At 35.7% G+C, this 14,529-nt stretch overlaps 1 protein-coding gene across 4 annotated transcripts in view; it reads right to left on the reverse strand.

The window, feature by feature from the left end:
• NOVA1 (NOVA alternative splicing regulator 1) overlaps positions 1 to 14,529 on the reverse strand; it is a 148,466-nt gene that overhangs the window by 24,527 nt on the left and 109,410 nt on the right. For 3 of the 4 annotated variants that reach the window (XM_061463440.1, XM_061463438.1, XM_061463441.1), the window contains one exon: positions 3,947 to 4,018. The exons of the other annotated variant lie outside the window; for it this stretch is intronic. In XM_061463440.1, coding sequence (XP_061319424.1) covers positions 3,947 to 4,018 — 72 coding nt within the window. The remainder of the gene's footprint in view (positions 1 to 3,946; positions 4,019 to 14,529) is intronic. 4 annotated transcript variants of the gene reach the window in all.

Raw genomic sequence — 14,529 nt, forward strand, 5'->3', positions numbered from 1 at the left:
AGCTAGTAGTAAAGGTCAGGAGTGGTATCAATCTCATGGAAAAAGGGAGGATTAGAGAAGGAAACATGCAAGGGTTTGCAACTGCATTTACAGGTGTACATCAAACAGATAAAGGAGAAATACACAGCTTCGGTTTATATCACTTGTGTTTCTCCCTCTAAAATAACAGTAACATCAGCAAAGCAGGCAGATAAAACAGAAAAAAATCCTGTAAACAGAAGAAAATATGTAAACAGTTTAATTATAGAAATACTTGTCTACCTAATGTCACTTAACTGTTAACATTAAGTATTAAAACTTGTACTTTTACAAAGTACTACAGAGGAGAAGCAAACGTGTTTTATATGATGTTTATGGTGTTATTCATCACTTTGGAGATGAAATTCCCACTTGAAGTTTACTGTAGAAAAGTAAAATTGATTTCCTGCTTCTGGTAAACAGAAGTAAAGCTATATTCCTCTAGCTCCAAGGGCATCAGAATAGTTTCACCCCTGTAGCTATATCTCTGTCACTGTTGTTATAAACAAAGCTGACAAAGTTCATGAGGGGCTAACATAGAGGCTCTTAGTCTAAAAGTACAGAAAGATTGAGTTCTTTTTAGTGACGGATTAACGGGGGGGGGGGGGGGGGGGAGGGGAGGGGAGGAATGCCCTAATTCTATTGCATCTTTGGTTCTTTCTTCCTTAGGAAGTTTGCAGTGCATTAATTTTTAATGTGAACAAAGGTCCAAGGAAGCTGTACTGCAAAAATAAACAAGATATTTATGACAATATAACATTGACAGATGTATGTCTTCCTGGAACAAAGAAATAAAGAAAAAACACTTCCAACGCACAGATTTCTGTTGCATCTGTAACTCAGTATAACATGACATGTGACAGTTCTGAAGGAACTGTTTTCTTCCACTAGATCAAACTTCTTAGAGACTATCCTCTTCTTGAAAATCATAAAATGAGTAGTTTCATGAATACTGGATTTTTCAAAAAAACAATTCACCAAAAGGCAAAACTGCCATACAAAGCAGTTATGATCACATGTGAACGGAGGCAAAGTGCATTATTAAAAGGAAGACATAATACAAGCCAGATTTCCTGCCCAGCTTCCTCTGACCTCTGCTGGCAGAGATGTTTTTCTCTTGTAGTAAAAAAAAGGCCCTAGAAATTGCTCTGCCCACTATGCAAGCTCTGTCAGGGGAACATAACTGACATGATACGGTTGTACAGCGGGAAGGATTGCATCAGGTATGCTCATAAACATATGTACTTGAACATTTTCTAATTGTAATGACTTATGAGGAGCTCAGCAACCCAGTTGCAAAATCTCACTCCAACAGCAACCCGGCATTACATATTGCTTAAATCTTGCTTAATCACATTATTAATTTTTAATATAAAAAATCATCTTGTCACAATTAAAATACTATAGAAAACAATGATCTTAAGTCTGATATGCTACCATATCCACACAACAGGTGCACTGTGAATTTATTACACCTTAATACTACACTTCCTGACTTCCATCCACTTAAATAAGCTCTTTCCCATTACCCTAACATAACATCTAGCCAGAAAACCCATACCTGAATGGTTATTTTCTATTGAAAATAGTGATTACATAGTGACACATCAAAACAAGTATTAGTTGTTCTCTAATACTCTCCCATTGGGTGCTTGACTACAGACAAGTTTGAGATTACTGCATTGGAACCTATTTTCGTGTGATAGCCGCAGTGCAGATGCTTTTCGATACACTGGTGCTGAATGCTAATCAGTACTATAGTCTGGGAACAATTGCCAGCTACTTATCACTAGAATGAACAAAAAGGCATTAATTTTCTTATCATGTGCTTTGTGCTTCCTGTTGGAAAGGCTAGAAACCACTAGGAAATATTAGGAGGGATAAAAGTATTACAGACCAATAAGAATTTCAAGGGTTAATGATCAAAACAGTTCCAAAAGTCACGTAAGGAACTTATTACTCTTCTTCATATATAAAAATTTAATACTGTTTAAAAGAGATCTTGATTATTTGGATGAAAACTGAATTGAGCACAGGTTATGAATAAAATGCATTAAAAGATGTAATGCATGATAGAGGAGGACATAAAACATACATTTGCCTTAGTTCGTATATTCAGCCATATCACTTGCTAATATTCTCACAGAATGACTTTCTAATAAAAGAAGTATTTTCAGTATTAGTGTATATTCTTTATTTTAGTATACTTAGTTAATCCTCACCAAACAACTTTCTACAAAAATAAGTTTTCTTATCTATTAAAAAGTCATTTAAAGTGTATATGTGACACGGTAATTTTGATAATTTAAAATCCATAGAACAGATGAAAAGTAGGTACTTCTCTGATGCTAACTGAACAGCATGATCAAACAGTATTTCCTGCAAATAAAAGCACCTTTTTCTTTTTCTCCAAATAATGATCATCAGGGTACACTCATAATTAAAAAACAAAACAAAACACCCACAAACAGTGGGAAAGACAACACAGAACACTGAAAATACTTTAAAAAAAAGACCTGTGCACTAAACATTTTCAGTACCTTCTAATTAAAATAAACAAAATACTAAAAGTAAGAGAGAGAGAATAAAGTCTTAGCAGAATGTTCATAAAATATCCTAGCTCTTGGCAAAGATTTTATCTTCGTCATTTAATGATGATGAAGCCAAATAACTGTTGCTGGAATGGAAGCAGGCTGAGGTAGAAGGCTTTCAAATTGAAGTGAGGGATATTGCAATTTATATTTTTCTTAGTAGCAGCTCTATGTGTACAATTTCTAAAATTGTTTCTAAAATTTCATTACTTTCTGTAATAGATGTCCCTTTCAACAGATAGTAATGTGTTGATCAAAGATATATTGCTCTAATATGCTTGCATTCTGTTGTATGTTGAATTGTTTCTTCATACAGCCAGCAAGCTCTAAGCAGTTCACAAAACATCAGAGGATCAGTAATTAATAACAGTGTTAACTTCCAGGGGAAATCAGCTTTCTGTGAAGAAAACTTCTCTGGTATTTGATATAATTTGTGCAAGATTGATAGAAGCATTGAGCTAACTTAAATAAACAGATTGTGTGTTAAAAACTGTTAGCACATATTATTTGAACACAAAGAACATTAACGGTACATTAAAAAATGAATTAGGTATTTATAAAGCATGAATCAGTACTAATAAGCTTGGTCTGAAGTAACTTTAACAACTTTCATAGGGAAGGCAAAAAGATACATACTATGATCATTTGTGGACATAATGAACTGGATATATTTTTTTCCAGTTAAAAGAGAAATAAATGAGTGTAATTAAAATACTGCTAAAAGCATATATGCTTTTAGCTTATGCATTTAAAAATAAGACATGAATTCAATTTACTTAGATGTGTTTAGCATGTTTTTAAAGATTTTTTTTTTTTACATACGCTAGTTAAAGAATGTCCCTATACTACTGTCCATAAGTATGTTTCAAAATTCTTAAACTAAATAAACAAAAGAGGTCAGTCTGCCATTTCTATCTTGATGATATCAAGGTAAATTATCCTGATTTTAGGGATAATTCCATTACAATTTCTAAATGATCCAGGAAGTAAATACGTGTGTGCATATATACATAAACATACATATACCAAGAGTTACTGTCTACAAACACACCAGAGTGTATCCTTGCTATTTATTAATCAAATCAAACAAAAAAAAACCCACTATTTTTCATGGTATTTTGCTTTCATCAGAGATTTGAAAAAGACAACGAAACAAATCAAAAGAACAAAAAAGTTTCCATTTAATTTACCAATTTCTAACAAGAGTTAGATATCTATGGTTATGGGTGTATATATGTGAATGAACGAATAAATCCTTAACCCACCATATCCTTTTCTCCAGTCTGCAAGCTGTCACCCGTGAAAAGTATGGTGTAGATGGTAGGATGATACTGTACCTGATTGGCTCTGGAGGTGGTCATGGGATCAGATGGAGAGGACTTGGTGGTAGTTGGGGAAGATGGCAATGTCTGGGAACAAAGCAGTTCAGGAGCAAATCAACCTTTACAAGCCTTAGACTGAACAGTTAAAAAAATAAATAAACCAACAAAAGTAACATAACTAGAAAATTAAAATAAATAAAAAATGCCTAAGACAAAATCTTTCTCCTACTCATTGGAACTTAATGGAATTTAAAGTCAACTGGATAAATAATGCATGTAAATATGCATGCTTGTGCATGTAAAAACAAATTCATGACTTGAAATCAAGATGGTGTACTCACATAAACACTCAAAAATATGCTGACCACATGAGGAATTCTTTCCTCTCTCCTCCTCTTGGGGAAAATGAAGTCTATAGTAAACTAAAATTCCAGCAAGTTCAATGAGTGCACTAGAAACAGTTATCAGTCTACAAACAAAGAGGGCCAATGTCTGAAACAAGTTAGAAACATTTACTATGGCACCTTATAACGCACCATTGTATAGCACAGACTATAGCCAGCAAACTGTGCTCCATATCTTACAAAAATTACACTGAAGCTATGGAGTTTTTAGCAATATACTAACTGCTAAAATATTTTTAATCAAGAAACAGGTGAAAAAATGTAAACATCAATCTCATGATGGATGAACATGCAACTCACACCTTCACAATAAATTACTATAATATATTCATGTTTAGCATTAAAACTGTTCATTTAGTTGAGCAAAGGTTAATAATTTATCATCAGGGCTGTGTTCAAAATAAACACAAAAAAGAATTAAGAGTCATATTTATTGATCAACTTTTCTAAATAATATACATACGCTTAACATTAGTTCTTGAACATATCAAAAAGCACTGCTCTGTTTAAAAACTTTATGTACACATTTCTCTTAAAGTATTAGATCTTGACAGAATAACTCTTTTTATAAATGTTGTGAAAACATAAAACTCCAATTTTTGAAACATAACATACAATACTTATTCAAAGCAAGTTTTTTGACATAAATAAAATTTTATAAATTGTTATAAAATATCCAAAATTACACTACTTTAAGAAAAAAGATGTTAAAATGCTATACAATGTGATTTATCATATGGTAATATAATTACTAACCAACACTATTTAGAAATAAATGAAGCAAAATTTCACACTTTCAGCAATTCTGTTACTTACAATCATTGATAGTCCCTCATAAAATAGGTATACATACTTTTGCACTAAAACTCTTAATGCATATGAGAACGTTGGGACACTGTGAATGCATAAATTTGTGATTAGCAAAATACGGGCTTGTACATATGCACACACAAATACTTTAGCTGTATGTTAAGCAATATGAAGATCCGTTTTTTTTCATAGTTTGTACATAAACAAGCAGCCAAAACAGGAAAAAAAATCTTAATAAACGGATCCTATTTTGTGTTTCCAACTTGTAACTCAGTTATAAAACAATAAAAACAAAACCAGAATATATACAGCTTAAGCATTAACTGAGACTCTTTCAATAGGCTTAAATAAAAAATACTACCATTTATAGGGTATTATAAAAAAAATTTAGCTTGGCAAAATTTTATTTGTCAGCAGATGCTATCCATTATGAAAAATCAAGACAATTTAAAAAGACTCATCCATGTCTTCCTGTGCAGAACATAGGTTCATTTGGAATGGTCTAGAATTAGTTAGAAAAAGTTGTCAGATTCCACGATAGCACTATTCAATTATAGAATTATACTTCTGATTTCAACGGGACAATGCATTACCTCTCTTACCAAAGTCTGAAATTGCAATGAACTGATTTCTACCATTTAAGCTTAAACTAACAGGTGGAAGGAGGGAATCTGCAACCAAACAGAATGGAAAACTGCAACTTATTCTGATAGGTTTCATTTATTATGGCTATATATTTAACTTTTCACCTGAACAAAAAAAAACCCAACCAAAGAAAAAATTATAGTTCTCTAGCAAATCTCTAAAAATACGCTTTGACTAAAATACCTCAGACATCTGATAGTTCATGTGATCAACACCACTGCATACTGTGTTCTGTATTGTTTGGTATTCTTGGTTTGGTATGCTAAGTTAATTAATAAGAGGAAAAATAGTTTGTTCTTCACAGGTTTTACTAAATCTAACTAGTGCATTTATAAGAAAATACATAGAACTCTTCAACAGTGAACAAAGACCTAATCACTGATACCACAAGTAATTCAAGAAACTGGAAGCATCACAATTTTCAACTCGTATCAATCTTCCTAAAGTACAGATACGTATGGCTGCAATGAAAAAGGACCGATGATAATAATTTCAGGTGACTGTTGAACTATAACAGCTATTAAGTAGAAGTACTGCACTATTCGATTTTTGCAAAAGCTTGTTTAAAATACAGTGGAAAAAAAGGATAAACACATTTAAAAGCAAATCAACTGTATTAACAAAGTAGAATCAAGTACGGTCATACACATTTTTTCCGAATATACATACCATTGAAAAAATACTAAAAAGAGCAATAAGGTCTTTTGGTTTGTGCTTTTCGTGTTTTTTTTCCTTTGTATATCAGGTTGTTTATTTTGAGGTTCAATCTCTCTTATTTGTTTACTTACATAACTGCTTTCGGTTTTTAATATATGTCTATACATATATATAAAAGAATAAATATATAAAACCAGACAATCTGTAAAAATTAATCCTTTTTCATGCTTCTGCATAGTTACAGACACACACCTATTTATTTCTTGAATATTAAAGTAACACAAAGTAATTTCTCAAAAATAAAACAAAGAAACACAGGAATACAACATTTGTATTTTGTACTGGATGTCCACTGCCTGATATGTAATTTATTAATATACTCTCAATTACACTGCAGGAAATTTTAGGCAAAATTACTTCTTAAAGTTGGATAGAGCTCAATAATTCTGATTTATTAAGCTGCAAAGAATAATTCTGTTTTTAAATTTGGCAAGTGTTTTGCATTAGGCAAGCATTTGAATTTAGTAGTCATTAGGCTTCTGGGAATGAGATGTATAAAGTTACTAGAAATCATAAGATGAATTTACAATACAGATCTTGAGACTGAAACATACAGACTATAACTGAAGCTTTCCTGAAATTGCCAGTTGACTGATGACAAGGTTATAAAAAAAAAAAAAAACCTGTCAAAATTTCTACTACAAACCACTTCTGAGACTCACAGGGGAGAGTGGGTAAGCTATATTTTGAATAGCATATTCCAAGCAGTGATGAAATTGGTGTCTTCTATTATATTATTTCCTTTCTTATTGCTTTCCTATTAGGACAGTGAATGGGAGATTATATCTGCAAGTAAGAGAGCACTGCTTGTTTTAACTTAATCTTCTAAACCAGATGTTTGAGGAAACAGATTTTAAGTAACAAAAAAGGAGATTAATTTTAGAAATAAAAATCTGTTTGAGCCACATTTAAGTTCTAGTATTTTCTGAAAGTCTAAGAAAATATTTCTTCCTTGTGTTGCCAACAAGAATTGATTGTACTGTGACAGACTGTTCCCTCGCTGCACAACATACTACAATGTGCAGAAAGACGGTCAAAGCATCACACTTCCATGCTTCATATTTTTGAGTAACAGAGTGAAGATACAGCTCTATGACGGCAGCACAGAATACATATACTCCATCTGGACAGTGTTGCAAAAGGTCTCTGACCTCTATTTTAATGACTTCTTGAATTGCTTAATGCAGATCTATGTATAAATGACAAATGTCACTCCCCATATATATGTACTAAAATATTTCCATAATTACATCTTAGGTAATAAATGTTGTACTGAGAGAGTTAACATTTCTCAGTACCTATTAGTCCATTTATATATAGAATAGTAGAAAGAAAAGGCATAAAATGAAATACCATTTGAAAACAGGAGTAGCGACATGAAAGCATATAAAGAACACCATTTAAACGTGAAGATGAAACTGCATTTACAGCTTACCAATTTCTAGATTCTCACTACAGTGCTTGCCAAACAAAGGAAATCTTCATAATGACAATACCCACATTAAATTACTATTAATACTAAGCTAATACTGAGTTTCGGTCTTGTATATATTAATATTGGTGCTTTAAATCACTGAAATTAATGTGATGACAAAACTAATTTGCTTAAGCCAAGATTTTAATGCACTTTAAGAAAAGTTGGTATCTTCTTTGAATTGTATTAAATAATTGAATACCTTCTACAGCTAAAATGAGGAACAGAGAGCACTGCAAGGCCCCACTGTGCTGAACAAATTATAAAAGACTGATTTACTGGACTTCCAACAGTATCAGAGATGAGCCTTTCTAAACAGACCACTTGCTTTGCTAAACATATTAAATCTTCTCTTCATCTGCTGTAAACTCCTTTAATCAGTAAATGATCCTAATCTTGGGGATGACTGTATAAACACATCACACATTTCAAAAATAAAATTTGGAAAAATACATAATCAAGGATTAGTAATTTATTCACAACCTGGATTGTAAAAATGCTACTTTGATGACTTCAGTGATCAAATTTTACTTGCTATATTTTAATTTCTATAAAGAATAAATAAAATGCATTCTGATATTTCATCCTCTTTGCATTTGGTTTTGCTTTTGATTAAAATACTATACAGAGCATAGGGCAACACAAAAAGACTAAGAAAGCTAGAATAAATAGGTGGAATGCTTACTTATAGGTGTTTATAGAGGTAATTTATCTGCATTCATGAACTCTGGGGACTTGCCTTTGAAAAAAGAAAAGAAGTGTGGGAAGTATCATGTAAAAAAAAAAAGATTATCTTGTGTTCTGTCTGGGGACAAGAAGGGGTAAGGAGCTTAAAGCAAACCAGCAGGTGCCATTTGGATCATCAGAGCAACTTTGGATGGAGGGAATGATTTAGGATGAAGACTACTATAAAATGGACAATGAAGAATCAAGACCTTCTCTTTCCTCAAAACTTATGACAGTAACATAGAACTACTATACAAGATCTGGTTCTGTTACAGAGAAATACGAGAAAACTCAAGTAAGTAAACAGACACACTCATCAAAACACGTAAGATAGGGTCTAAGCATCATGTCAAAAAAAAAAAAAAAAAGGAAAAAAATGTAACCTTTTGATTCTGGACTACTTTGGGATTTGGAAAAATACCACCAAAACTACAAAGCCGTAACAATGTGTGAGATAACTTCAGGATTTTCCTTCTGCTAAAAATTGCTGGTGTTCATCCCCCAGCAAAATCTTCTGTTTGCATTCCACTTTTGAAGTACATACAATGAAGAGTTAACGGTCAGCTACAGAGTTAACTGTGTTCATAAAACACGGTTTCACATATATATATTGAGATTACATCCAACACTGATGAAATGTAACAGAAAATTAAAACAGATATCTGGCACCAGAATTAAGAGCACATGAGGGACAAGATAGAGCATACATATATTTATGGAATGCTAAACTTCTGCCATGGCAGGTATAGAACTGTCTCTCTAGCAAATAATGACAATTTTTTTTGTTGTTTTGTTCTCACAACTTGTAAACACAACTGCATATCTTACTACTCACTGCAGAATGGTAACTGGTGCGATCTTCCACCTATAGTCAAAGTGAGAAAAGTTTATGAAAAGATCTTTGACTAGATGAAGAGACAAAACTACTAGATGATCTACAAAACTACTTCTGATTATCTCAAATAAAAAGGTAGAGTTATTTTCTCATATTCTATAGTTTAGTAAGGTTCATCAGACTGTTGTCTTAAATGGATGATAAAAAGAAAAAATGATCATCAGAAGTGAGAGGCATTTTAAGAAATCAACGAAGGTTTCTTAAGGAAGGAAGGAATTGGGGGTATTGGTGGATACAAACCTGAATATGACCCGGAAGTGAGTACTCACAGCCCAGAAAGCCAACTGTATGCAGGGCTGCATAAAAAGAGCTATGTCTAGGAAGTCAGGAAGTGATTCTCCTCCTCTATTCCGCTCCCATGAGACCCCACCTAGAGTACTGCATCCAGCTTCCAGGTCCCTAGTATAAGAAAGACCTGCTTGAGCTGGTCCAGAGTAGGCCCATGAAGATGCTCAGACGGCTGGAGCACATTCCCCCTAAAGATAGGCTGAGAGGGTTGTGGACTTTAAGCTTGGGGAACAGAAGGGTCTGGGGACACCTTATAGCAGCCTTCCAGTACCTAAATGGGACCCATATAGAAGATGGCGAAGGATATTTTTTATCAGGGAGTGTAGTGATAGGATGAGGGGTAACATCTTACAAATTGAAAGAGGGTAGATTTAGATTAGATATTAGGATTAGATATCTGATATCTTTACTGTGAGTACTATGAGGTACTGAGATACAGGAACAGGTTGTCCAGTGAAGCTGTGCATGTCCCATCCCTGGCACTGTTCAAGGCCAGGGTGGACAGGGTTTTGAACAGCCAAGTCTAGTGGAAGGTGTCCCTGCCAATGATGGGGGTTGGAATTAGAAGGGTTGGAAATTTAAGGTCCTGTCCAACCCAAACTATTCCATGATTCTATGAAGTGTACCCAAGCCTTTACAGTCTGAAAAATTCTTATCCAGTATTTAAAAAAGCCCAACACCTCCATTAGGGCCTGAATTTTCAGATCTGTATTCTTACCAGGTTCTATTTAAGCACTTCAAAATAAAACTTTTGATTTAAAAATTATGAATATTTCATCTTTTTTATTTTTGTTGATCAGCATTTCTGAAGTAAAAGTAGTAATTTTCAAAAGAATAATGTGAATTTACAAATCTGAGTTCAGATATACAGTTTTGCAAATTTTGAATACAATGTCTGGGACCGTGATTAATGAACAGAAGTTAAAGGCTCATGAGAGTTAACTATCTAGTAAAGATCTGAAATTAAACTGGCTCCAATGAAAATACTAATTGGAAGTTTTATATGTGAAAGTTTTACTGTTGATTTTCAAGGATGAAATTCTGAACCTTGTGTCTATGCTTCAAAAGGTAAACATTTCCTAGAAACAAAGAATGATTCTGGTTGGCAGGGACCACAGAAGGCTAAACAATGCAAACTCCTTTCTTTAAAATCAAATTAGCTGTAAAATCACACATCCCCTTTTCACATAATGCACAACTCTGCAATGGCCATCTCTGATTCCATGGGCTTCCTGGACAGGCTTCTATAACAACTGCTACCTGTAAAACATCTGGAAGGAAAATTCTATTAGCTTACAAAGAAGATGCAATAGTTTCTGAAGAGGATGATGTGATAAGAACACATTATGCAGCCTTTTCCATTGTTCAATGGACATGCTATTAATTTAGAGGTGAAATTTAAATCTTCGTATGCTAATCTTCCGCATCTTCAGGAAGCTGCTGAGTAAGGTTCCATGGGATACCGCCCTAGAGGACAGGGGGGCCCCAAGACTGTCGGCTGCTATTCAAGGATCACCTGCTACAAGCTCAGGAGTGTTGCATGCCAACTAGAAGGAAGTGCGGCAGGAGGGCCAGGAGACCTCCTTGGATGGATAAGAAGCTGCTAAGGAAATTTCAAAGGAAAAAAGAGGCTTACAAAAGGTGGAAGCAAGGACAGGTGGCCTGGAAAGAATACAGAGATGTTGTCTAGGAAGCTAGGGACCAGGTTAGGAAAGCTAAGGCCCAGTTAGACTTAAACTTGGCTAGGGATATTAAAGGTAACAGGAAGGGATCCTACAGGTACACTGCAAATAAAAGACAGATGAGGGAAAACATGGGCCCTCCAAAGAAGTTATCAGGAGAACTGGTTACACAGGACTGGGAGAAGGCTGTGACTCTCAATGACTTCTTTGCCTCAGTCTTCAAATGCTTTAACCACACTACGCAAGTCTTGGAAGGCAGATGCAGGGACTGTGAGAATGAAGAACTTGCGCCCACTGTAGGAGACCATCTTAAGAACCTGAACGTACAGAAGTCCATTCGACCTGATGAAATCCATCTGCAGGTCCTGAAGGAGCTGGCAAATGAAGTTGCTAAGCCACTGGCCATCATATTTGAAAAATCATGGCAGTCAGGTGAAGTTCCCGATGACAGGTAAAAGGGAAATATAACCCCCATTTTCAAGAAGGGGAAAATGGATGACAGGGGGAATTACAGACCAGTCAGTCTCACCTCTGTGCCTGGCAAAATCTTGGAGCAGATTCTCCTGGAAGGCATGCTAAGGCACATGAAAAACAATAAGGTGCTTGGTGACAGCCAGCATGGCTTCACTAAGGGGAAATCCTGCCTGAACAATTTGGTGGCCTTCTATGACGGGGCTACAGAACTGATGGACGGGGTAGAGCAGTTGATGTCATCTACCTGGATTTGTGCAAAGCATTTGACACTGTCCCACACGACATCCTTGTCTCTAAATTGGAGAGACATCAATTTGATAGGTGGACCACTTGGTGGATAAAGAACTGGGTGGATGGCTGCACACAAAGAGTTGTGGTCAATGTCTCTTACTAGAGATCAGTAACAAGTGGTGTCCCTCAAGGATTGGTGTTGGGACTGGTCTTATTTAATATCTTTGTTGCTGACATGGACAGTGGGATTCAGTGCACCCTCAGCAAGTTTGCCAATGACATCAAGCTGTGTGGTTCAGTTGATAAGTTGGAGGGAAGGAATGCCATCCAGAGGGACCTTGACACACTTGTGAGGTGGGCAGATGCCAACCTTATGAAGTTTAACCATGACAAGTGTAAGGTCCTACACCTGTGTCGGAGCAATCCCAGGCACAGCTCCAGGCTGGGCAGAGAAGAGATTCTGAGTAGCCCTGTGGAGAAGGACTTGGGGGTGCTGGTCGATGAGAAAATGAACATGAGACGGCTTCAGTGTGGGCTCACAGCCCAGAAAGCCAACCATATCCTGGGCTGTGTCAAAAGAAGCGTGACCAGCAGGTTGAAGGAGGTGATCCTGCCCCTCTACTCTACTCTCATGAGACCTCAACTGGAGTATTGTGTGCAGTTCTGGTGTCCTCAACATAAAAAGGACATGGAACTGTTGGAACAAGTCCAGAGGAAGGCTACAAGGATGATCAGGTGCCTGGAGCACCTCCCTTATGAAGACAGGCTGGGAAAACTGGGGCTGTTCTGCCTGGAGAAGAGAAGGCTGTGTGGAGACCTCATAGCAGCCTTACAGCAAGAGGGCTTATAAGGATGCTGGGGAGGGACTCTTCATTAGGGACAAGGGGTAATGGGTTAAAACATAAACAGGGGAAGTTTAGATTGGATATAAGGAGGAAATTCTTTACTGTAAGGGTGGTGAGGCACTGGAATGGGTTTCCCAAGGAAGCTGTGAATGCTCTATCCCTGGCGGTGTTCAAGGCCACCTTGGACACAGCCTTGGGTGACATGGTTTAGTGTGATGTGTCCCTGCCCATGGCAGTGGGTTTGGAACTAGATGATCTTAAGGTCCTTTCCAACGCTAACTATTCTATGATTCTATGATTCTAATTATAAAGCTGAAACATCTTAGGCTCCTGATCCCCTTATGAAACCTGTGTTCTGTTCCTCTGGGTTAGAATATGGTCTGGAAGAGCTGGTGTGACACTCCAAGTAATAAAAGAGAGAAAAGGGAGATGAGATGCTTACAGCAGTTTCTGGGAAGTAAAAGGGCACAGGAATCAGTTGGTTACTGTTGAATTTTACATAGGAAACAGGAGATGGCTGACATCTACGAGGAGATTACCTATGTTATATAGATATAAAAGATGCAAATATTAGTCAATTAAATATCTATCAGACTTGCCTGGAGAAGAAAACTACCTAATATCTACTGATTAATCCTTAGAATTAAGAGATGTGGAAAGATGCAGTGGAGAAAGCTCAAAGGGAACCAGACAGACTTGTTTAGAAATCTTCTAGTGCTGAAAAGGTTGATAGAGAGACCAGAAAGTTTGGCCAGTGACTTACACTAGTAAGAAGAAATGCTAAGCCTGATTCATCCTCCATGTACACCCATGCCTCTTTTGAAGACAGAAAGTGCTGAAACTTAAGCAGTCAGAAAAGGGTTTACCTACTGTCCGTCTTCATTGAAACTGTAGCTAGAAGGTATTTCCTTTCTTAGCTCACTTCTCTGAGGTGAGTGCTGGTAAAGCAGTACAGGAAAAAGAAACGAGGATAGGGAAATGAGAGATGCATATACACATGCACGGCACTGCAAGGCTTTAACTACAGGTATCGTCATTCATGGGAAGAAAACTACCTTTGCTCTTTGGTAGGAATAGTTAGAAAACCAACAGAAGTATCTTCAAAGTCCTTAATGAAGATAAAATTTGTTATTACACATCAATTCTCAAACTCAAAATGCTAAGTCTCTTCAATCTACGATGTAATACTTTGGGGTGACAAAGTTCTTAGGTAATAGCTAAGACAGAAGGAACCATGTTAAAGTTAGTGTAAAAGAAGAACTTGTAATTCATAACGCTTATTTTTGCCAAGTTAAAAATGGCTTGTATTATATATGAAATAAGATACAAGTTATTCTGACATCAGCCAATAGTTTACTGAAAACTCTAAGAACTAATCTAGCAATTTCACTTATTGGTAAAAAGCCT

Source organism: Pezoporus flaviventris, unplaced genomic scaffold (assembly GCF_033815535.1).
Source record: "Pezoporus flaviventris isolate CSIRO_AGI_PZ_B2104156 unplaced genomic scaffold, CSIRO_AGI_Pfla_v1 ptg000036l, whole genome shotgun sequence".
In the NCBI taxonomy this organism is placed as follows: domain Eukaryota; kingdom Metazoa; phylum Chordata; class Aves; order Psittaciformes; family Psittacidae; genus Pezoporus; species Pezoporus flaviventris.